The 25,258-nt window shown below is 41.5% G+C and overlaps 1 protein-coding gene across 7 annotated transcripts in view; it reads left to right on the plus strand.

Moving 5' to 3' along the window:
- sgcd (sarcoglycan, delta (dystrophin-associated glycoprotein)) overlaps positions 1-25,258 on the plus strand; it is a 410,547-nt gene that overhangs the window by 203,943 nt on the left and 181,346 nt on the right. For 6 of the 7 annotated variants that reach the window (XM_060936506.1, XM_060936508.1, XM_060936507.1 and 3 more), the window contains one exon: positions 23,946-24,131. In XM_060936506.1, the coding sequence (XP_060792489.1) occupies positions 23,946-24,131 (186 nt within the window). Of the gene's footprint in view, positions 1-10,884; positions 11,259-23,945; positions 24,132-25,258 lie in introns of those variants that run through there. The other variant, XM_060936504.1, reaches the window with a different exon arrangement.

Consider the following 25,258-nt stretch of genomic DNA (forward strand, 5'->3'; position numbering starts at 1 on the left):
AATGTGGCTCATGCTGCAATTTCACTCTTTCGCTATCCATCCAGTGCCAAAATGTAGCCTACAGCACATGATTTATGAGTGTATATGATTTACTTTTGTTTAAAATCCAGGTATGTATTCCTGGATTTTAAACAAATATTTGACCAATGTAACAAAAAAGTGAAAAGTACTGCGATTTTTTTTTTTTAAATGGAGTCCCAGGCCGGCACGGTGGTGTAGTGGTTAGCGCTGTCGCCTCACAGCAAGAAGGTCCGGGTTCGAGCCCCGTGGCCGGCGAGGGCCTTTCTGTGTGGAGTTTGCATGTTCTCCCCGTGTCCACGTGGGTTTCCTCCGGGTGCTCCGGTTTCCCCCACAGTCCAAAGACATGCAGGTTAGGTTAACTGGTGACTCTAAATTGAGCGTAGGTGTGAATGTGAGTGTGAATGGTTGTCTGTGTCTATGTGTCAGCCCTGTGATGACCTGGCGACTTGTCCAGGGTGTACCCCGCCTTTTGCCCGTAGTCAGCTGGGATAGGCTCCAGCTTGCCTGCGACCCTGTAGAACAGGATAAAGCGGCTAGAGATAATGAGATGAGATGAGTCCCAGGCTTTGTAATAGCTTTGCTTCCAGATTAGCAGCATAAGCTAACTGTACTCTCCACTCATCAGGGGCACCATCGTACACCCATCTGTACTGCAACCCTGCTATAATGAACTCTTTTACTTTGAACTTTTGCATATCATGAACTAAGGCTACGTTTACATTACGTCGAATCAGCGGATCATCAGATTAACGTTCTTAAAACGATTCGCGTTTACACTAAAACCGTTAGCCGTGCACACAGCAACACCAATACGCGGATACGCTCAGCTCCGCAGGCATCCTGCGCTCCAAATCACTCCGCCCTGAACAGCGAGTGCCCTCTGGAGGGTGTGCACTCCGGCCCTGCGCAGCTCACAGAGCGCGCGAGTGAAGTGAACAAGCCACGATTCGGGACTGAGCCGCTGTGTGTGAGATCCCAGCACATATCACTTATTACTTGCAAGTGGAAGGATGGCAAGCCTAAAGACAATCATAACTACACAATGGGCAGTATTTGCATCAGTATTTGCAGTATTTTCATACTTTTATACTCTTTAATGAAAGGTGATACAAGGCGGAAGTCCGCGCCGTTTTTCAGCAGTCGCGTCACATGACCAACGCCAGCGAATCAGGAAGGTGGATGTCACAGTGACGTTGTCCAATGAGACGCCAGCTAGAGCTCAGCACAGCATATTCGCGTATTCTCAATGTTTACACAGCACCGGAGCTGATACGATCTAGATTGAATACGTGGACGCTGGCGGATTCCCGTTTCCCCGCTTTTTCAGGGGGGTTAATGTAAACGGACAGTGCGTCCGCGAAGAAAACGAGACAGATACGGTCTAGTGTAAACGTAGCCTAAGTTTGTGTCTCCCGCCTTTAGTGACAATGAGTCTGAGTCTTTAAAAAAAATAATAAAAAAATTTTTGAAGCACTATTAGGACTATCGAGGTTACGCTAGACCCTAGAGACAGGGTGAGGAGCTCAGACATCCGGAGGGATCTGAGTCAAGCCGCTGCTCCTTCATGTCGAAAGGAGTCGGCTGAGGTTATTCGGGCATCTGATTAGGATGCCTCCTGGGTGACTTCCTTTGGAGGTTTTCCAGGCATGTCCAACTGGGAGGAGACCTCGAGGTAGACCCAGAACACGCTGGAGAGATTATAGATCTCATCTGGCCTGAGAGCACTTTGGGATCCCCCAGAAGGAACTGGAAAGCATTGCTGGGAAGAGGGACAAATGAGAGACCCTGCTTAGCCTGCTGTCACCGTGACCCGACCTCAGATAAGCAGAAGAAAATGGATGGATGGATGGATGGATGGATGGATGGATATTTGGACTATTTACTATGCACTTGTTGTGGATTAGATCTGGATAGCCTTGACTGTTCTGGAAAAACAAACAAAAAAATAAAAGAGAAACAGAATGTAGGACCCTGATAATGACCAAGGTTAAAAGCTTTAAAGGAGATACGCAGAACCTTTATTTTTAAATAAATTTCTGAGTGGATAGTATCTCCATCCTTGACTGTTGTATGCTGCATAAATGGGAATAAAAAATATATATTTTTGAGAGTTAAAATCGATCGCAAAGTTGGCATTCGAGCTTAGGGTTGCAAAGGGGTAGAAAGTTTCTGGGAATTTTGGAAACTTTCCTGGAAAGTTTCAGGGAATTTTGAAGGGCCCGGGAATATTGGGAATTTTCAATTTTGGCATTTATTAAGTTTTAAACATTTTAAAACATTTCATCACCCAGAAAAACAAATTAAAACCCATGTTAAGCCTTTCTTTCAATCATGTACTGTTTTCTGCTAATTAAGAATAGGATGTATTGCTAAAGGCCAATTAATAAAAGGCTTTTAGTTTTTCAATATTAGTATTCTATTCAGATTTTTCAGTGAAAAATTATTATTCTCAATCTCAATTATCTAGTCCGAGGGACACTTAATAGAAATCCAGTCAAAATTGTCAAAGGTCACATGCTCTTTCCCAAGTTCCCTACCACAAAAGTGCAGGTCTTGTATCCCTTGGTCTACTACACATATTTTGAATAATTTTTTTTGTGTTGGGGACCTCTCGAATCTGCATTTGAATAGATTTCTATTAAATGTCCCTTGGACAAGATATCTAGTAATTTTGAACTGAATAGATTATTTTTCTAGAGTGTACCCTTTGGTAAGAATTAATTAGAAATCTAACTCATTGCATAACAAGTAGTGATTTCTAAAAATCTTGCAAAAACTCAATTTTGACCATTTTTATTACATAAATTTTACAAAACTTGAAGACTTTACAGATTTAATCACAAAGGTATCACATCATAAAATAACAAGGAATGTTAAAAAAATGTAAAATGTAAAATTTCTAATTACTAATAGTCTTGAAATAAGTTTTGCTGCTTGTAAAATATATTAGTGCCACTTTTTTCTTCGAATCTGGAGCAAGGCTGTTTAATGTCATTGTTTTAATAGCGTTGTATACCCTAATCATTACTTCTAATCCAATAATTTGCAAGCAAATTACTTGACAGGATACGGTTTACAAACCAGCTGCAAAATGAAAAAGGAATTCAAGTTGTTGAAGTAGAATTAGTAAACAAAAAAGTTACAGGAAGCAGTCTTCAAAATCATAAGTAGAGTTAAAGTTGCTTTTGAAGATAAGTTCTCACAAAGTCTAAGGTTATTGTTTAATTCATTATACATGTACCAGGGAAAACTCGTATTGTTTTTGTAAAACATTTGGTGGTTATTAATTTTCTCAGTTGTTTAATTAGTTGCATGCTTGTTTTTGCTTGTATGTTCTTTTGAACAGAACAGAGACCCAGAGAAATATCCTAATCTGAATAAAAGGACCTTTTTTTTTGTATCAATTTTTAAGTAAAGTTGGTTTTGAAAATTCCTGAAAGTTCCCCAAAATTCCCATAAATTCCCGTTAATTCCCAAAATTTCCATGGAAATTTTCCACTCTGAAAATTCCTGGGAATTTTGCAACCCTATTCGAGCTGCCCCGCTGAGCCAGCCAGCCCTGAGCGCGTGACGTCACAGCGGTAACCGGTTTTAAGGCCGAGGCCTTTGACAGCTATAGACCAAAGTCACATAAATAAAAATTTATGGTGAAAGTAAGAAATAGCGTTACCGACTTGCTCAAATAACACTGATTTGACTTCACTGATTGTGGGTTGACTCTCATTAAAACAGGATGGGTGTTATAACTTATTCAACGTGCATGTACATACATTTTCACTGATAAAACGTAAAAGACTAATTAAATAATCAGATGAACTGAGACAATCACATTCTGAAGCAAATTAAATAATCATACCGGTAACTTACACACACAATACAAGTTACATGGATTAATCTAAATACAGTACAGGTAAATAACGTATTGTTTTTTTATCCAAATGAGAGTCAGAGCTTATCCGTCTGTGTTCTCACTTCTTGAATGCCAATTGTTTTTGAAACAATCTGACTTTCAATTGTTTGTTCAGTTCTCCGTTCATTCACTTCTTCCATGTAAGGGAGAGATGCCAGCGATATCCAGTTTAGAAATGAGACAGCTGCTCCACTCGTTCACTTTTCTTCATACTGTGTATTCCACCATTACTGCTGGGCTCAGGCAATTATTAAAACCAGGAACGGAACGGGACGTCACCGGCTTTAGCAACAACCACAGGGGGGTCACTGCCAGAGCGATATGTCACGTCCAGTTCCGTCCCGGGTTTTACCAACAACCTTTGGCTCACTCCGGGAGGACTGGTGCAGCTGAACTCACTTTCCTTTAAAAAATAAATAAATAAATAAATAAATAAATAAATACTTTCCTTTTCTTATAGTTTTCTTTTTCTTTAATTGTTGGTACTGCACCCTCTTTCAATATGGGCTTATAACCAATGCTCCTCAACAGCTCAGAGGTCTCGTACGAGTCTTCAGTAAAATGTGCAGAGCAGAGGAGAGACCACTTCATAGCCGCCCAACTTGCCCGTGAACTTCTCGCAAAATGCGTCCAAATCTTTGCAGTTTGAGCATTCTTGGACCATGAATGCAACATAAATCCAACTTTTCTCGTGTTGCTGCACCAGCCAAAAACACATCTACGTGACATGACGATAAATTAGCTCAAAATGGAGGCTCGGAGTTGCAGTCAGCTCTGTGCTTTAGTATCACGGAAATGGCGATGAGACCGATAGACTTCCTGCTGTGACATTACGGACGTCAAAGCCATTCACTCAGACCACTACCTATATGAATCACTTTAATCATAAAAGTTACTATATTTGATTTATTGGTAATGCTTAAAACTATTCCTGTGCCATTCTTGAGGTCTCAAGGCATTTATAAACGAAAGTGAGGCCATGACTCTGCGTATATGCTTTAAAGGTGTCATTGCATCGTTTTTTTCATTAATTGTGCGGTGGTCTCTGGTACGAATGAATGCCCTGTGAGCCGGTTTTGGTGAAAAAAATGCTGTGGTTCTCCTGTTTCAGGCTGTTCTAGTTTGGTGGAGGAGTGGGTGGGGAGAGAACGACAGGATTTCAGCTCTTACTCATGAATATTCATGACACGTAAACATATCGCTTCTGATTGGCTAACAGCACTGTGACACTCCCTCCAGTGGGTTATGGGCGAGGCCATGACTACTAATTTTCGAAGTGATGAAAGTTCGTCGGGCTTTTTCTGATTCACTCATTTTTCCATCTATTTTCTTTCATAGGCTAATACAGGGAATAGGGGTAGAAGAACATTTTCACGTGCAGCATGGATATGCAACTCGGAGTGACCTATGGTATTTCAAAAAGAGCAAGTATTAAACGGTTTGTCGTGGAATGACACCTTTAAAGTAAAGGTAGTGAAATTACCCCGGGGTTCAGAGGGTTACTAAACATTTTTTGCTTGTTATTTTACATTGCATTACATTCATGGCATTTAGCAGACGCTCTTATCCAGAGCGATGTATAATATGTCCAGAGCAGCCTGGGGAGCAGTTGGCGGTTAGGTGCCTTGCTCAAGGGCACTTCAGCCATTCTTGCTGGTCTAGGGAATCAAACCAGTGACCTTTTGGTCCCAAAGCTGCTTCTCTAACCTTTAGGCCATGGCTTCACCATGGCATGGTTTTCTTTCTGAAGTCATGACTCCGTGTCACAGAGGTACGTAAAAAAAAAAAATCTGTAACTGAGAACTGTGAGTTGGCCTAGTGGTTAGTATGTCCATCACTCGAAAAGAAGATTGTGAGTTCTACACACATTTGGTCAGGTTATACCAATGAAAATGATAAAAATGGTACTTAGTACTATCTCGCGAGGCACCACAATACAGATGTGAGTAGGGAATCAAACTCTTGTGGTTACCAGAGGCCGAGAGCTATAGAAACGGAGACTGGTGCTGCTCAATCCACCTTAAGAGCCTGGATAGTACTGGGATGGGAGACTGCCTGGGAAGACCAGGGACTTTGACTTTGTAACTGAGATGGTGGCCATTTTGTATTCCAACAAAAATTTCTGTGTTGATTTGGATGAACATTGATTGGAATTATCTTCTAGAAAAATCCATTTAGGTTCAAGTCTTAACCTCCTGGCAGAGGCAACCAGATTTTATGGTCATGGTACTCTACAGAATTCTTAATGTCGTAAATCTTCACAAACCCCCCCGGACTTCAAGATATAAAATGATCCCAAAGTTCTGCAACTTATTTATTGATTGATTTATACTTAGTACAGTTCATCCCCTGTATTTCATCAGGTCTTCTCAGGAAAGGATTCTTTTGGGTCCCTACTGGTTGAATTTGAAACCCGAGGAGCCCAGGAAGCCGCTAAACTGTGCAATTTGGGGAAAAAAAAAGGTTTTTGGAACTTTAAATACTTCCTTCCTTAACTGTACTCGCATAACTTAGTTGTGAATATGATACTTTGTTTGTTGTATTCTTTCACTTTCCCCTTCACCTTTATAACCAGCCTTCTAACAAGACCTGAAGAACCTACAGGAAGTGAAACAGCATCAGTGATTCTTCCTATTCCTGATTCATTTGGCTCAACCACAAAGAGAGAACTGCTATTGTTCAGTAATTGCTTTCTGCCTTTTGTGAAGTAGGACTCGGTACTCGGAAAAGTGACTAAACTTTAAAAAGGAAGTCAATTTAGGAAGAGAGTAAGCTTAACAGTCAACAGATTTGCATTACTGCATGAGATGAAGCTGTAATTGCATAACGTATTATAAAGGAAATTTTAAATAGCGTTATGCAAACTACGTAATTTAGAAAAATGCTAAAATGGAGGTCAGAAAGTGTGGACAAAAATAAACATTCAGACTGAACTTTATAAAACAGGAATTATCTGGATGCAGTTCAGTTTTGTGAAGACACATTTATGATATTTATTTGAGAGCTTTATATATAATAAATCTAATAAAATAATAAGCTCGTTTTATTGTATTCTCTCTTTGATCAAGGTTACATGGAAATGACGCCCTTCTCCAAATCGCAACTCGACAAGCCTAGTTGCTTTCAAGCGCATGACAGAGTCGATATGACAGAACGAAAAGTTCATCACAATGATTTTCAACTTCTCCTACTATGACACTGGAGACTCCTTCCAGAAATGCAACACAAGCATTATATTTTCTGAACGGAAATATTCACCAAATTAATGATAATTAGCTCATCCAGCTGACAGGTGATGAGTTTATGCCATAATGTGTTGTCTGGCGTCCATTCAGCGGCGTCCACATTTCATGAAAATCACTTCTTCTCCCTCAATTCTTCACTGATTTTGATTCTTTCTGGCATGAAGGTAGGGGTACCTAGGGTGCATATAACTTCTACCCAGATTTGCTTCATTACAATTATTAATGAAGTTATTGACTAATTGAGCCTTAATGAGCAGTTCAACAAAAATCGCTTCTTCTCGGTCAATTCCTCACCGTTTTGGATTCTTTCTGGTAAATAGGTCGGTATTCCTAGGGTGGATATCGCTTCTATATATAGCTTGTATATAGTGTATATAGCTTAAAACATTTATTGTGCAAGGTGGCCCACTTTAGATCATTCCTTCTGGACTAAACGGGGCTGGAGTGAGCTACACCGTCGCTGACAGTCTCATTTATATATGTTTTCTTTCTTTTTATAAAATTAAACGTGTGGGTTTTTTTAATTGTTTATTAGCCCCAGATTATGTGGAGCATCTGCTGTAGAGTAAACTTCGCCACGGATGTGTTGTTACTATGGAAACGATGCTTTAGAATGAGTGCATTAATACGACATTGCAACCCTGCTATAACGAACTCTTTTACTATGAACTTTTGCAGATAACGAACTAAGTTCATGTCCCCAGCCTTTAATGACAATGAGTCAGAATCTTTAAAATAAACATCACTGTGTGACGTCCATGTGCAGTGGCACTCAGAGCACAGAGCACCATTAGGACTAATTACCGTACCATGCACCTGTTCTGGATAAGAGCGCAATCACAGCATGCACTTATAAAGACTCTCTAAGCACACAGACTTTGCAGAGTGTATGCGCTATACCGAGTGTCTCACATTACCAAGCCTTATATCTGTGCATTGCCTTTCTGGCTTTGGCTTTGTTTTGTGTATTTGGACTCCACTTTTCATCTTTGCCTCCGCCGTTCTGTTTGTGCCTCGTGTGAACATAGTCCGTTTCACAACCCTGCCTTTCTTTGTCTATTTTTGTCCTGTTTATTTACAAATAGGCAGGCAAACACTCTTCCTGCAATTACAGCTGTCGTTCATCTGCTTACGTACACACTGAGCTATGCGTTCCTTCTCCCAGAGACAAACAATAAGTAATCAAGTCCACAGTTGAGTTAACAATATGTGTAAATGCCATAAAACAAAAGCTTAACAAGCCTCGCTTAGGTGTCAATCATGAACGATCATTGAGAACTGTGATCAAAGGATCGATAAAAGGATGAAACGGCTGCTGATATCGCTAAACTTAACACCTAGTTAAAGTGCAGTGGTGGTGTTTTTATAACCCCCACCTCGCCCAACACTGCTGCACGACATAAATGACATCATCAGTGATTTGTGACACATGAATGACCTGAATGGTGAAGATTTAGGAAACAGAGTGAGTCAGTGTTTGGACACTGAAAACGATACACCAGTGACCTTCGTCATTTCCAGAACAGACGAAGAAATCAGTGTGATCCTTTAACTCAGTCAGTAAACTCTGATAGTAGGGGTGTTCACACGGAAACTTTTACTCCGGTGTAGCACCAGGGCTGCCCCGGTAGAGCGTTCACACAGTACAAAGTTATACCGGTGTCGCCCCTGAAAGCTGCTTAAACCGGTGCAAATCTAACCCTGCTCGGGAGGTGGTTTAAGAAATTTACTCCGGAGTAAATGCTAGTTTGCGGGGCAGCACCGATATAAAATGGGACGTCTGAACGCTACAGGGGTAGACTCGCTACGCGTGAGGAGAGTTGATTACATACGGGCATTGCATAATTTGCATCCTGGTATTTTGCGCTTCCAAAATGGCGAATATCAACAACAACAGAACTGCGTCTCTTCCAGTGTTGCCAGATTGGGCGGTTTTAAGTGCATTTTGGCAGATTTGAACATATTTTGGGCTGGAAAACGTCAGCAGTATCTGGCAACACTGGTGTCTTCATCCACGTCATTTTCCCGGCGCTTGGTGATGTCATGACAACCGGGAAAAGGAAGTGCATTTTCATGCATGCGCATATTTCATTTCCGCATTATTACTATCGTATAGCACGGTCGCAAAAACTGCCGTGTGAACGCAAGTGGGGCTGCACCGGTGCTAACACGCTTCTCTGTAGTAAGCAGGTTTGTGACGTGTGAACGCTCCACAAAATTTACACCGCTGTAAGATATATCGCAACAAAATACATCGGTGCAGCATCGATGCAAATATGTGCCGTGTGAACACCCCTTGTGACTCAGAAGGAGAAATTCCTGATAAGGAGAATGTGTCTAAAATTTCACACATGACATGAGTGTTTGGTGTGACAAGTGGGTCCATTTCAGTGTTACAAACTTTTCGGTATAACGAAGTATTGGGAATCCTCCAAGGAGTTCATTATGGCGGAGTCACAGTGTATAAAACCTTGTGTAAACTGCCTGAAGTGCGCTGTGATACAAAATGAATCCACAGCTTCTGATCTGAGAATTCAACCACACCGTGGTGGGATAAATACTTAGTTTTCGACTAGTTTTATAATAATGATGGCTATTAATTTAAAACAGAATAATGATTTTGTTGTGTTCTTATTTTTACTGTATTGTAAACACAATGAGTCAGTTTCGGGAATGCAGTGAGGTTTTTCTAATTATCAGTCAGTGCACCAATACAGAACACACACACACACACACACACACGTTTGTCTCACTATCCTTGTGAAGACCTTCCTCTGACGTAATGAGTATTGCAGTTAATTAATGCTGTGCCTGAACCTCAACCTCACCCTAACATCAACCTCAAGAATGAAAAGAAAACTTTTTGGCTCTTTTTTTTCAATTTTTGTTTAAAAAAAACCAAACAAACAATACAACAGCAATTTCTTTGTGTCCCAGTTTCCTTGTAGGGACCATCCGAATGTATCCACAGGGTCAAAATTGTCAGATTTTACTATCCTTGTTGGGACATTTGGTCCCAGTAGTATATAAAAACATGTGCGTGCACACACACACACAAACACACACACACACACACACGTTTGTCTTACCGAGGACCTTCCATTGGCGTATTTATTAATGCAGTTAGTTAACGAACTCAAATCTAACTTCATTCTCAAAATATTACGAATTCATTCTCAAAATATTACGAAATATTGTGACTTTTTATCTCGTATTATCAGACAGTGCTCCTTTTCTTTTTTTCAAAATAAATATTATGACTGACACACACCTACACACACACACACACACATTCCAGGTGCTTTCTGGTAATGTTGCACCTTAAAATGGCATCCAGTGATTACTATTATTCATCAGCCGGACGACTTCACACTTCCGTGAGGAGAAAAATAAAAGAAAATACTCGCCAGGAAAAATGGTTTTGTGGCTATTTTCCTCTGCAGGCATATTAACAGAAGGGTGTGTGTGTGTGTGTGTGTGTGTGTGTGTGTGTGTGTGTGTGTGTGTGTGTGTGTTTCAGTACCTTTTACTCAAATGACTCATAAACACACACGTGCGTGCACACACACACACACACACACACACACACACGTATAGACAAGGGTCACCAAAAGATCATCCCCCTCCCCTTCCTTGCTTCTCCACACGTGTGTCCTGTATATAAATCTGACCACGAAACAGGGGGTTGTAACTCCGACTGTAGCAGAGTGGTGCAGAATTCAGACACTGCTTTTCTCTCTCCCTCTCTCTCTCCTTCCTCTCTCTCTTTCTTTCACATGGTGGTAAGGGTCGATCGCGTCCACACAGACATAACGGCCGGCGTGCCGAGAGTCCAGGGAATTCCTCCAGGCACGGGGCAGGGACTTGGCCAGGCTGTCTGTTATTGGAAAAGTTGGAGAGGGGGGTTTAGAGTGCGTGCATGGAAAAAGAAAGAGTGCAAGAGAGAAAAAGTGAGATAGAGAAAGAGTGCAAGAGAGAGAGAGGCCTCATGCTGCGATTTAGACGAGCCAATTTTGTATTATCTATCTGACACACCCTGACTGTCTGGGCGTTCGGACTGACGACTACAGCACAACAGGATGGTGAGTTCTTCCTGGATCCTGACTTCTTCTTTCTCTCTTTTTTCTCCCTTCAGTTGTTTTGCTGGAATGTGTAGGTTGACAGGAAGTCGACACCGCTACGGTACCTTGTTGTCTCGGTGGGAAAGACTTTACCTTTCTTACTGGTGTTGTATCCCAGTAGCTGTTGACTCAGGATTTCTCATCTTGAGTGCTGAGTTTATTTTAGGTCTTGCAGGAGGATCTTGAAGAAGTGATATTTATTTGAAGCCAAAGGGAAAACCTGGTGCCAAAAGTTCTGACAAAAGGTTTTGTCCCCTCCTCCACAAAACCGTTTGCTTTCTGTTCAGGCGCCTCACGTTGCTCTGCATTTGGTTGCAATTACTCCAGCCCTTTGGCAGCTGTGTTGCTATAAATAATTAAGACCAGAGCTCAGAGAGGACAGATCTGATACGTCGATCTTGAGCTGGTGATCTGCCTCCTGTGAAAAATGGTTGGGCGCTCAGCAATAAGACGTTCAAGCTGTGAGATTTCAGTGAACAGAGCATTAAATTACTTGGATATTGGAAAGTCGAGTAAGAGGACGTCCGAAGACTCAGGTTTCTGTCTGTCTGCCTTTCTGTCTGTCGCTACTGATTCAGAAGTGGACGTCTCCACCCTGCACATAAACACAGCCTTGGCTTTATTTCCAAGGCTGTTCTTTTTTTCCTTTTTTTTTTTTTTTGCCTGTGCTGAAGTTGAGAAAAGGAAGGGGAAACTTCTCAAACTACACACACACACCATAAAGAGACATGTCCACACAAACTCTTCTCAGTCGAACCCTTTTCATCATGCTCTCCACTCAGTGTCCAGCTTCCTGAGACTATACAGTATTTATTCCACCTTCCTCACATATTTCCTCAAATGCTCTTCTTTTTCTGACTGGAGTTTGTTTTCACTTGACATGTCTGAAGTTTCCTAGCGGAGTACAGAGGTTGGAAGCCTAGGCGAGTAAAACCATACGCCTTCAACAACACCATTCTCTCACAGATTTACAACCAGGCATGCTGGAGGTTCTGCTGCTCTCTCAAGCAAAAATACAGGAGAAAAATACAGGAGAGCAGACGAGCAGGGGGGAGAAAGATCTGGGATAATATGGAAATGCAAAATGCTGGATGCCATGGATGCATTAAAAGGTTTTAAACATCTTAATTTATTGAAGGACTGTTTATGTACAGGAGTATAATCACGAGACCGTCAGTGACGGCGTAGCTCAGTCCGGCCCCGTCTAGTCCAGAAGGAACGCTCTAAAAGTGCATCATCTTGCGCAATAAATGTCATAAGCTATATACACTATATAACAGCTATATATAGAAGCGATATCCACCCTAGGAATGCCGATCTGTTTACCAGAAAGAATCCAAAATGACAAGAAATTTACATTTTTGTTGAACTGCTCAGTAAGGCTTAATTAGTCCAGCACTTAATTAATAATTGTAATGAAGCAAATCTGGGTAGAAGTTATATGCATCCTAGGTACCCTTACCTTCATGCCAGAAAGAATCAAAATCAGTGAAGAATTGAGAGAGAAGAAGCGAGTTTCATGAAATATGGATGACACTGGACGGATGATGGACAACACATGATGCCATAAACTCATCACCTGTCGGCCGGATGAGCTAATAATGATACCAAGAAGAAGAAGAAGAAATCTCAGGTGTAAAACTCTGAGACCCAAAAACCTGCCAGATTTAAGTAAATATGAAAACAACAGAAGTAAGATCATCAAAGCACAGAATATAGCTTCTAATAAACAATAGAAATGGTTCTGTGGTTCTGTTCATCACAGACATCCTGCCTGCTCTTACACTTTGCCTTTGTTTGCAGAAATTTATTTTATTCACTCAAATTGGTTTCAAATATGATGGTGTCATTATCCGCCCTGCTCAGCGCCTCTCTTTCACTTAAAATGTTCATAAAGTGAGCAAAGCCATAGCCTAATAGTTAGAGAAGTAGCTTTGGGACCAAAAGGTCACTGGTCTGATTCCCTGGACCGGCAGGAATGGCTGAAGTATCCCTTGAGCAAGGCACTGAACCCTCTGCTGCTCTGGGTATGTCGTATGTCTCTCTGGATAAGAGTGTCTGCTAAATCTCTATAATGAATAACGAGCATGGGGCAGCGTGAGTCCTGTCCCAGTGGGTCTCTATTGATTAACACATGTTGCAGTTCCCACATGTTGGTTCATGAACCAAAGGTGAGAGAACCAACAGGACATCAACTTATATCTGCAAATAACAACAGATATTTAAATCGTTAGTCATGGATTCATTAGTACTGTAATTAGTATTTTAACAGAAATTAAATTATATGTTGTTGTGAATGAGGACGCATCATCCGAAGATGTGGTTTACCACAGGGATGTAGTATTTATTTATTTATTTTTCCAAGATGATGATGATGTGTGCAGCGATTACACTTACAGCTCTCTTGAGGACAGGGAGCACAGGGTCAGGCTTTATTTTTTCCTCTTTCCACATCCCACAGTAAATACAGCTGTCGCTATTTCCCACAATGACACACATCCAAAAAAGGTCTTTTTATTTTTTAGTCAAGGGGTCTTACAGTTATTAGCTCATCTGGCTGACAGGTGATGAGTTTATCCCATCATGTGTTGTCAATTGTCCATCCGTCGTCGTCCACATTTCACAAAAATCGCTTCTTCTCTCTCAATTCTTCACCGATTTTTATTCTTTTTGGCAGGAAGGTCGGTCTGCCTGGGGTGCATATGGCTTCTACACAAATTTGCATAATTGCAATTAATAATGAAGATATGGAGTAATTAATCAATCCCTAATGAGCAGTTTCCACACAAATCACTTCTTCTCAGTCAATTCCTTGCCATTTTGGATTCTCTCTGGTAAACAGGTCGGTATTCCTAGGGTGGATATCGCTTCTTTATATAGCTTGTATATAGTGTATATAGCTTACAACACTTATTGTGCAAGGTGGCCCGCTTTAGAGCGTTCCTTCTGGACTCGCCGGGGCCGGAGTGAGCTACACCATCATTGACGGACTCATTAAACAGCTGCGAGAGCATCCAGTTTTGAGGAAATAGCCTTATAAACGTCTGACCTTATAGCCTTCTTGTCTTTGCCTGAGCTCAAGGTCAAAGTTTAGGAATGTACATATTGGTTGTGTGTCTTGGATAAACTGCACATTTCACAGGGATTGCTCTGCTAACTCTGATCCTGACGCAATAATTACGATTGTAAGTAAAAGCCGCCGTCCTACAAATCATTTCCATGCAAAATGCACATGGGTTATTTTTTCATCCTCCATAAGCTGAGCATCTTTCTGGCTCCAATCTCAGATCTCAGAGCTGAAGGAAAATAAGTGGTGGGACGCCGTGTTTTGTGACAGCATGAGTCTGGTGAAGTGCCAACACACCAACGCAGCTCTGGCACCAGAGAAACAAGCGAAGCTGAGAGCAGGTGTTTCATATGCTGGGGATTTGATCAATTCCTATATTGTTTTTTTTTCAGGCATCGATAAAGTATCAGGCTTTTCAGTAAACCTCTAGACTGTAAAATGTTCGTCCTGTGAACAAACAATATAAGAGACGTGTGTTAGAATTGTAGGGAGGAAAAAAAAAACTACTGCAGCTGTGAACTTGTAGAGCTGAGAGAGAGAGAGAGAGAGAGAGAGAGAGAGAGATACAGACAGAGAGAGAGAGATAGAAAGAGAGACAGACAGACAGAGAGAGAAGAGAGAGAGTCATCAAAACAACATTTCTGTACACAGTGAGAACACTGAGGCCCATTTACTGTGAGAGAATTCCAAATAATTCATAATCATAAATAATTAAATACAATGCTGTAAATAAATTAAACATGTGTAATATCTTTGATTAAGAGCTGTTCGTGTCAAAGTAGCTGCATTGCAGATTAAAGAGCAGAGGATGGTGAATTAATGAATTTATTTTTTATTTATTGATTGATTTATAGCTCATTAGCTAATTTCACAAATGTTGGAAAGAAAGAAAGAAAGAAAGAAAGAAAGAAAGAAAGAAAGAAAGATTTACTTAATTACTTATAATTTTACTTCATTTATTTCTCTGATTTCACTTGACTTTCAAGAAAGAAAGAAAGGTGTTTTTCCAGAATTACTTGTTTTTTAATCTTTCTTATTCTTGCTTCACTTTTTTGAGAGAAAGAAAGCTCTGCTGAATTACTTACATCTTTACTGATTCACTCACTTCTTCATGCTTCTCTGTTGAAAGAAAGAGAAAGAAGGTCTGCAGTAATGTGTAATGGTGTAAAAGTTTTCTGCTGAGCTTCAGATTATAATACGATGGGATTAAATGAAACAGATTAATTAGAATATGTAAAAAAAAATGAACGCAGTCAAAATAAAGAAAATTCTCCAAAGAAAAAGTAAAATAATTTCACACGAGCTGATGTTGAGATTCACTGAACCTTTTTCTGTCACCTGAATTTAATTTCACAGATGATGAAGAACAATACAGAAGGTTAATGATTTTAAGGTCAATTCTGTTTCATGGAAGCTGAAATGTTTATCTGTTCACTGAAATAAACACACACAACGCACGCACGTGTGCACACACAAATAGATAGATAGATAGATAGATAGATAGATAGATAGATAGATAGATAGATAGATAGATAGATAGATAGATAGATAGAATTTCCACAGCAGACTTTCCTGAGCAGGACAGAAATCATCTCCTCTGTGGGTCGGGGTGTGAGGATGTAAACTGTGTGGTGTGTCTCGGCTCCTAACAGCGGCTTCACTCACTTTAATAGTGGAGCTCCATCTCATCTCATCTCATTATCTCTAGCCGCTTTATCCTTCTACAGGGTCGCAGGTGAGCTGGATCCTATCCCAGCTGACTACGGGTGAAAGGCGGGGTTCACCCTGGACAAGTCGCCAGGTCATCACAGGGCTGACACATAGACACAGACAACCATTCACACTCACATTCACACCTACGCTCAATTTAGAGTCACCAGTTAACCTAACCTGCATGTCTTTGGACTGTGGGGGAAACCGGAGCACCCGGAGGAAACCCACGTGGACACGGGGAGAACATGCAAACTCCACACAGAAAGGCCCTCGCCGGCCACGGGGCTCGAACCCAGGACCTTCTTGCTGTGAGGCGACAGCGCTAACCACTACACCACCGTGCCGCTGTGAAGAAATCTTTCACAAGAAAAGCCACAAGCTGAAAGAGAAAGAAAGCGGGTAAAAAATGAATGAATAGAAATGATGAGTTGTAGGAATTTAATTGTAAATAGTGATGTTGATTTTGAAATCACTGTGAAATCCTTCAGGATCTGACAAGTTGACCTGAATCCACTCAGTGTTTTCATGAATCATCTATCTTTTGTTTTCAAGACATTTTGCTATAAATCCCTAAAGCACACTGTAGTTTATAGTAATAAAAATAATAATGTACATGTGAGTTTGGAGAAATTTATCTTCTCGTGATAAAATTGAAATTGAAACACATCAAAGTCCATCATCTGTTGCATGCTTGTTTTCATTTGAATGGAAGCTCCGCTATTAGGTTGGACCTCATTTTATATTATATTACACACTTTAATATAAAAGCATCATAAAGCTGGAAATCTCAAAATTTAATTTCATCTAATTTTTTTTCTCACCGTCTCACAGTAGCAGAAACCCTGTCGAACATCACCCTGTCCAATTTCATCATCTAACCTCACCCTGTCCAACCTCACCCTGTCCGACCTCACCCTGTCTGACCTCACCCTGTCCAATTTCACCATCTGACCTCAACCAGTCTGACCTCACCCAGTCCGATATCACCCAGTCTAACCTCACCCTATCCGACATTACCCTGTCTGACGTCACCCTGTCCAACATCACCCTGTCCGACCTCACCCTGTCTGACCTCACCCTGTCCAATTTCACCATCTGACCTCAACCAGTCTGACCTCACCCACTCCAACATCACCCAGTCTAACCTCACCCTGTCCAACATCACCCAGTCTAACCTCACCCTGTCCAACATCACCCTGTCTGATCTCACCCTGTCTGACTTCACCCTGTCCAATTTCACCATCTGACCTCAACCAGTCTGACCTCACCCATTCCAACATCACCCAGTCTAACCTCACCCTGTCCAACATTACCCAGTCTGACCTCACCCTGTCTGACCTCACCCTGTCCAATTTCACCATCTGACCTCACCCTGTCTGACCTCACCCAGTCTGACCTCACCCTGTCCGACCTCACCCTGTCCGACCTCACCCAGTCCAACATCACCCAGTCTAACCTCACCCTGTCTGACATCACCCTGTCCAATTTCACCATCTGACCTCAACCAGTCTGACCTCACCCATTCCGACATCACCCAGTCTAACCTCACCCTGTCCAACATTACCCAGTCTGACCTCACCCTGTACAATTTCACCATCTGACCTCACCTTGTCTGACCTCACCCTGTCTGACCTCACCCTGTCCAATTTCACCATCTGACCTCACCCTGTCCAACATCACCCAGTCCGACATCCTTCAGTCCGACATTACCCTGTCCGACCTCACCCTGTCCGACCTCATCCTGTCCAATTTCACCATCTGACCTCACCCTGTCTGATATCACCCTGTCCAACATCACCCTATCTGACCTCACCCTGTCTGACCTCACCCTGTCCAACATCACCCTATCTGACCTCACCCTGTCCAATTTCACCATCTGACCTCAACCAGTCTGACCTCACCCAGTCCGACATCACCCAGTCTAACCTCACCCTGTCCGACATCACCCTGTCCAACCTCACCCTGTCTGACCTCACCCAGTCCAACCTCACCCTGTCCGACCTCACCCTGTCTGACATTACCCTGTCTGACCTCACCCTGTCCAATTTCACCATCTGACCTCAACCAGTCTGACCTCACCCTGTCCGACCTCACCCAGTCCGACATCACCCTGTCTAACCTCACCCTGTCTGACCTCACCTTGTCTGACATCACCCTGTCCGACCTCACCCTGTCTGACCTCACCTTGTCTGACATTACCCTGTCTGACCTCACCCTGTCTGACCTCACCTTGTCTGACATCACCCTGTCCGACCTCACCCTGTCTGACCTCACCTTGTCTGACCTCACCCTGTCCAACATCACCCAGTCCGACCTCACCCTGTCCGACCTCACCCTGTCTGACCTCACCCAGTCCAACATCACCCAGTCCAACATCACCCAGTCCAACCTCACTGTCCAACCTCACCCAGTCCAACATCACCCTGTCTAACCTCACCCTGACCTCCTCCTCTCTGACCATCTGAAGTGTTCCAGCATGGTAAAGATCAGACAGAGGAACCAGTGAACTCACCACTGTTTCCTCTCAGAGCAGCACGCTCACAGTTTGTCTTCTGACATGTCCATCGGCAATTTACCTTCTCCTGCAGTTGTCGTTTTTTCAGCTCCTTCGCTCCGACATTCCCAACTTCAGGAAACAGTTTGGGTGAAAATTTTAACATTTGAGGCGTCAATAATTGTGAAGGTCACAAAAACCAGCTGTTACCATAACGGTGCATCATGACTTCATAACTCTCATCCATCACACGAGTTGTTTTGCTCGCATTTGGGTTTTTTTTTGTATCTTTTTTCTAAGAATGTGACTTTTACTCAGGAACGTCTTCACTGCAGGAGGTTTCATGTTCATTACTTTCCCTCCGTTTCCTCTTTTGTCCGTTCCTTTTCCGTCAATGTTTTTGTGGTGGTGTAACGCTTACAGACGATTAACACATTCTCAGTTTGTCGCTTACTGCCGTGACTATAGATGTCAGTGAATAAAAATGTAAAATCGGTCTTGAAGACGGCGCATTTTTATGTCTTTTAAAGAAATTAGGAAGAAAAGGAAAAGTGTGGACCATTACAGCATCTCCACTGTGTGTAATGAAAAGTGATGCTGTTAGATGAAAAGTAAATGATAAAGGAGTGTGTGAGTCACGTTTCTGAGGCAGCAGTGACTGAGAGGAAGTGACTGAACATCACAACCTGCCATGTTTCACATCCAGAACACTCGGACTGTCTTTAATACCATCAGCCTGGAGGTTACAGGTTTCATTCTCTTCACCTCTCATCCGGGCCGTGACGGTGAAACAGTTCGGAGCCCATGCGTTTCTCTCTCCACTCCTCCATCCACACAGCAGTGATGTAGAGCAGGAACATGTCAGGAACATCACTGTCTTTAAATGCTTGGCTGAACACAGCATCAGATCATCACTTCCTTTAGACCAAACGCTCAGATTGGATCTCAGCACCAGTGAGCCGAGGCGTGTTTTAGAAAATAATAATAATAACAATAATAATGTAAAAAACACGACTGAGTTTGGCTTCAGGAACGAAAACGTGTGCGAGAGGAAATAACAATGACATTCTGCTCAGCACTCTGTCCATCACACTGCCTTATACAATCATCAAACAAGATGAGAGAGAGAGGAGAAAGAAAGAAAAGAGGAGAAAGAAAAAAACTAAAAAAGGAAGGTTGGAAGGAAGAAAGAAAGAATTCAAAAAGAAAGAAAGCAAGAAAGAATGAACACAAGGAAGGAAGGAAGGAAGGAAGGAAGGAAGGAAGGAAGGAAGGAAGGAAGGAGAAAGAACTCAAAAAGAAAGAAAGAATGCAAAGAAGAAAGAAAGAAGGAACTTACAGAAGAAAGAAAGAAAGAAAGAAAGAAAGAGAAAGTAGAAAGAACTCAAAAAGAAAGAAAGAACACAAAGAAGAAAGAAAGAAAGAAAGAAAGAAAGAAAGAAAGAAAGAAAGAAAGAAAGGAGAAAAAACTCAAAAAGAAAAAGAAAGAACACAAAGAAGGAAGGAAGAAAGAAAAAGAAAGAAAGAATGCAAAGAAGAAAAAACTTACAGAAGAAAGAAAGAAAGAAAGAAAGAAAGAAAGAAAGAGTAGAAAGAACTCAAAAAGAAAGAAAGAACACAAAGAAAGAAAGAAAGAAAGAAAGAAAGAAAGAAAGAAAGAAAGAAAGAAAGAAAGAAAATGCAAAGAAGAAAAATAACTTACGAAAGAAAGAAAAAGAAAGAAAGGAGAAAGTAGAAAGAACTCAAAAAGAAAGAAAGAATGCAAAGAAAGAAAGAAGGAGAAAGTAGAAAGAACTCAGAAAGAAAGAAAGAAAGAAAGAAAGAAAGAAAGAAAGAAAGAAAGAAAGATAAAGTAGAAAGAACTCAAAAAGAAAGAAAGAAAGAAAGAAAGAAAGAAAGAAAGAAATAGAATGCAAAGAAGAAAAATAACTTATGAAAGAAAGAAAAAGAAAGGAGAAAGTAGAAATAACTCAAAAAAAGAAAGAATGCAAAGAAAGAAAGAAGGAGAAAGTAGAAAGAACTCAGAAAGAAAGAAAGAAAGAAAGAAAGAAAGAAAGAAAGAAGTCAAAGAAGAAGTATGAAAGTGAAATTATAAAGATAATAGCGGTGTGATATTTTGTGAAATGGACTCATGACCTCAGCTGCCTTTTAAACCTGAAATCTGAAACTCCGTCACGTTATCTGGAGTCAGAGACATTTCTGGAAGAATAACGGACGTGGGATTAGAAATGAGGACGTGACATGGTTTGGCGTGGTGATTTATTAAGCGTGACTCGTCACTAATGTGTGCCACACTGTGGAATAGATTAGATTTTTTTTTCAAACTGTGTTAATGTGACACTGTGTGCAGGGGATTGATCACACACACCCGGAGTGAGCGGCTGATGTCAAACCCAGTGTGATGTGCAGAAAGGAAATAATATTTACAACTGTTTAGCGTTCATTCTTTTCGCTTTGGTGTTTTCACGGAGCTGCCGGATGTCATTAGATTCAGTTAAGCGCTGAACAGACGCTTGTCAAACGCCATCGGCTTCACCGCCGCAGCCTCAAACATCGAAAGCTGCCGACAGCTTATCATGTGTTTATTACAGCAGCTGAAGTGTACACAGTCTTCTGATTTATTTATTTATCCATCCATCCATCCATCCATCCATCCAGATGATTAGAATTCATGTTAGTGACTGTATTACTGGCGTGAAGAGTTCAAACGAAAGCTGATCAACCAGTCAGCCATTTTGATTACTGACCAGAACACATCTGATCACATCCCGTTCCAATCTAAACATGTTCCTAAAACAGCCTGGAAAAACACAAATTCTCAAAATGTCCCTCATTTTGAACAAAAATGTTATTTGTTATGATTACTTTTTCATAAAATTAGGACTATTTTTCTCAAAATATTGTGACTTTTATCGCATTATCATCACACATTGTGACTTTATTTCCTTCAAAATATTATGATTTTTTAAATCTTTAAATATTATGACTTTTATTTCTTGAAATCTTCGGACTGTGTTCTAAAAAAAATTTAATTTTTTCCTCCTCACTATACTGCGAGTTTTTGTACGATCAGATATTATGTTCTTTTTCTCTACATGAAACTTTTTTCATAAAATTTATTACAACTTCTTCTTGAAATCTTGTATTTTTAAACAGTGGCCCTTAAATGCAACCATCGATAAACAATCCTCATAAAAACAATCTGGTACAAAAGGCACTGCATTTTCACGTCAGTAAGATCAATGGAATTACGTTACAACTCAAAGTTGTTTGAACACATTTTCACAGCACAGCTTCTGCATCAATTAAGTCCTTCCATCCATCCATTATCCATAACCGCTTATCCTGTGCAGGGTCCCGGGCACGCTGGAGCCTCATCTCATCTCCTCTCATTATCTGTAGCCGCTTTCTCCTGTTCTACAGGGTCACAGGCGAGCTGGAGCCTATCCCAGCTGACTACGGGCGAAAGGCGGGGTTCACCCTGGACAAGTCGCCAGGTCATCACAGGGCTGCACATAGACACAGACAACCATTCACACTCACATTCACACCTACGCTCAATTTAGAGTCACCAGTTAACCTAACCTGCATGTCTTTGGACTGTGGGGGAAACCGGAGCACCCGGAGGAAACCCACGCGGACACGGGGAGAACATGCAAACTCCACACAGAAAGGCCCTCGCCGGCCACGGGGCTCGAACCCGGACCTTCTTGCTGTGAGGCAACAGTGCTAACCACTACACCACCGTGCCGCCCCAAATCAAGTAGATTTTGGTGTAAAGTGAAATGTGTGACGTCAGACTGGGAATTCTGAGCTGCAAGACTCTTTCACTGCATATTTATTTTCCTGCTCTGACTTCCACGCTGTCTGAGATGACCCTCTGATGTTATTTTTTAGCTCATCTGTCCATAAGGCCGATTGCCATGGCGTGGCGTCCATCATCCGTCCGTCATCCGCAATTCAGTTAAATCGTATCTCCTCTGTCAGTTCTCTACAGATTTCAGTTCCGATTGTTTTGTTTGAAAGAACATCAAATTTTTTGATAACGAGTTACTAATTAGGCCAAATTAATGAATTTTCCAGGCCTTTCACTTGAATTATATCTCCTCTCTCGGTTCTCATCCGATTCCAGTTCTGATCGATGTTTTGAGTCGATCTTCTTTCTACAACTGTGTTTATTTTCAGTAAAGTCATGTCTCCTCCCTCCCTCCCTCCCTCCCTCAGTTCTCAATGGATTTCAGTTCTGATTGTTTTATTTGAAAGATATCTGGATCAATTTTAAAGGACATTTCTCACCCACTACATTGTGAGTTCCAGCCTCTCCCGTCAGGATGTAGATATAAAGGACCACAATGTAAAACCAAGTGTTATAAAAACAGTTTTGTTCCTGCTGCCATAAGCCTTTTTAATAAGTCTTAGCTTCATGTGGGGTTTTATGTTTTAATGCTGTGTTTTATGTCACATGTTTTTATCATGGTTTTTTTAATCTTTATTTAATTTAATTTAAATTTTTTAATGTGGGCAGCACGGTGGTGTAGTGGTTAGCGCTGTCGCCTCACAGCAAGAAGGTCCTGGGTTCGAGCCCCGGGGCCGGCGAGGGCCTTTCTGTGTGGAGTTTGCATGTTCTCCCCGTGTCCGCGTGGGTTTCCTCCGGGTGCTCCGGTTTCCCCCACAGTCCAAAGACATGCAGGTTAGGTTAACTGGTGACTCTAAATTGAGCGTAGGTGTGAATGTGAGTGTGAATGGTTGTCTGTGTCTATGTGTCAGCCCTGTGATGACCTGGCGACTTGTCCAGGGTGTACCCCGCCTTTCGCCCGTAGTCAGCTGGGATAGGCTCCAGCTCGCCTGCGACCCTGTAGAAGGATAAAGCGGCTACAGATAATGAGATGAGAGATGAGATTTTTTAATGTTATATGTTTATCACGCTGTGCTTTATGTTAGATGTTTTAAGTGTTGTTTGGCGTGTGTGGAAGAGAAAGCTGACTCACTTCACTGCAAAACAAGTTTACCTTCGGGTACAAATAAAGTTACTTGAACTTGAACTCGACCTTCTGCACAAAACTTGGTCATTGTTTTGTCAATTTTTTGTGAACAAATTAGTCATTATGTCAACTTAACACATTTTGGGACTTCTGACTAGAATTGTGTCTCCTCTCTCATTTATCATGTGAATTCAGTTCTGATCGATGTTTTGGGTCGATCTTCCCTTGGGGAACAAAACTTGGTCATTTTTTTGTTGATGTTCCTGTTGTGAACAGTTTGTCATGGAGGTTGGTCTTCTCTCACATCGTCTTTGGTTGTCATGGTTGGTTTGATGGCAGGCCAGATGAGCGACTACGTCCTTGACGTTCTGGTTTTGTGTTCTCCTTTGCAGATGACCCAAGAACAGTTCACTCAAAGGAACAATGTCCAGAGCACCGAGAAACCTCATGTGTACAAAGTGGGCATCTACGGCTGGCGGAAACGTTGCCTTTACTTCTTCGTCCTCCTCCTTATGATCCTCATCCTGGTCAACCTCGCGCTCACCATCTGGATCCTCAAGGTCATGAACTTCACCATAGTGAGTATCAATTTCACGCTGAACTTTGAGAATTGTTTGGCTCATTCGGGAGCATGAGGGAGATGTAATAAAGGGTGCTCACGCCATCGCAGGGGTTGTCCAATCACAGATCTTTAATTACAAGTCATGGCTGGGCAGAACGCTGCTTTCATCTGGCTCACAGTGGTCGATTTGTTCCCTGTGTTAACACACACATATACACACACACAGGGAACTGATTTGACTCGTGTCTTGCTTTCCCACCCTCGGTGCTGGTGCTGATCTTTTGAAGCTGTTGGTTCTGTCCGTTTTCAGAAACATGTTTAATATTTAAAGGTTTAATATTTAGAATTAAAAAAAAACTCTGAAACATATCATGTGATCGTATCTTGTATGGCCGAGTGCTACTGTTTGTGTGATATTTTATTCATTTAGTCAGATAATAAATTCATTATCAAGTTTCTCTCTCTTTTCTGACCATGTCCTGCAATTAGATTGGATATGAAGCAGAGACGAGGAACATCTGATATAAAAAAAAATGCACTTTGAAACATGGAAACCAGAAACCAGACAGTTTCTTTGTTTTGAGGACATGACTGGTGTCGTATTAATGTTTCATTCTTACCTGAGTGTCAAAATACTGCATGAAGGGTAGCAGGTGCACAGGGGCTCTGTGGAGATCTGGGCTACACAACAGACAGATGCAGATGAACAGCTGGAAGGCATTTTTATAGATTTATGTCACTTAAATTTACCCACTGGCACATTAGGTATAGGAGTGTGTCTCAAGGCCAGGGAAGGGATGAAATATTTAACATCCTTACATGTCAGGAGTTTATAAAATATCAGCAATAAGCAGGAACAGACATCATGAGTATTTGTGCAGAAGCCTGAATATATTTCCTTCCTTTCTTCCTGACCATGATGGAACACTTACACTCGGCCTTGGAATCAACATAATGCAGCAGTTTATCCTCTCAGTATCACAGCACAGAAACTTGGCAGTGTGGGCTTCTTATTCTCATTTGATAGTTGAATATTTTCTTTATATATACGCTTAGTGAATACCTAAGGCAGCAGAAACCCAAGAAGGAAGTGCAAGAGAAACCATCATGGAATCATGGAAAGACAAACCGCTGCATGGGATG

Source organism: Neoarius graeffei, chromosome 12 (genome assembly GCF_027579695.1).
Source record: "Neoarius graeffei isolate fNeoGra1 chromosome 12, fNeoGra1.pri, whole genome shotgun sequence".
Taxonomy (NCBI): domain Eukaryota; kingdom Metazoa; phylum Chordata; class Actinopteri; order Siluriformes; family Ariidae; genus Neoarius; species Neoarius graeffei.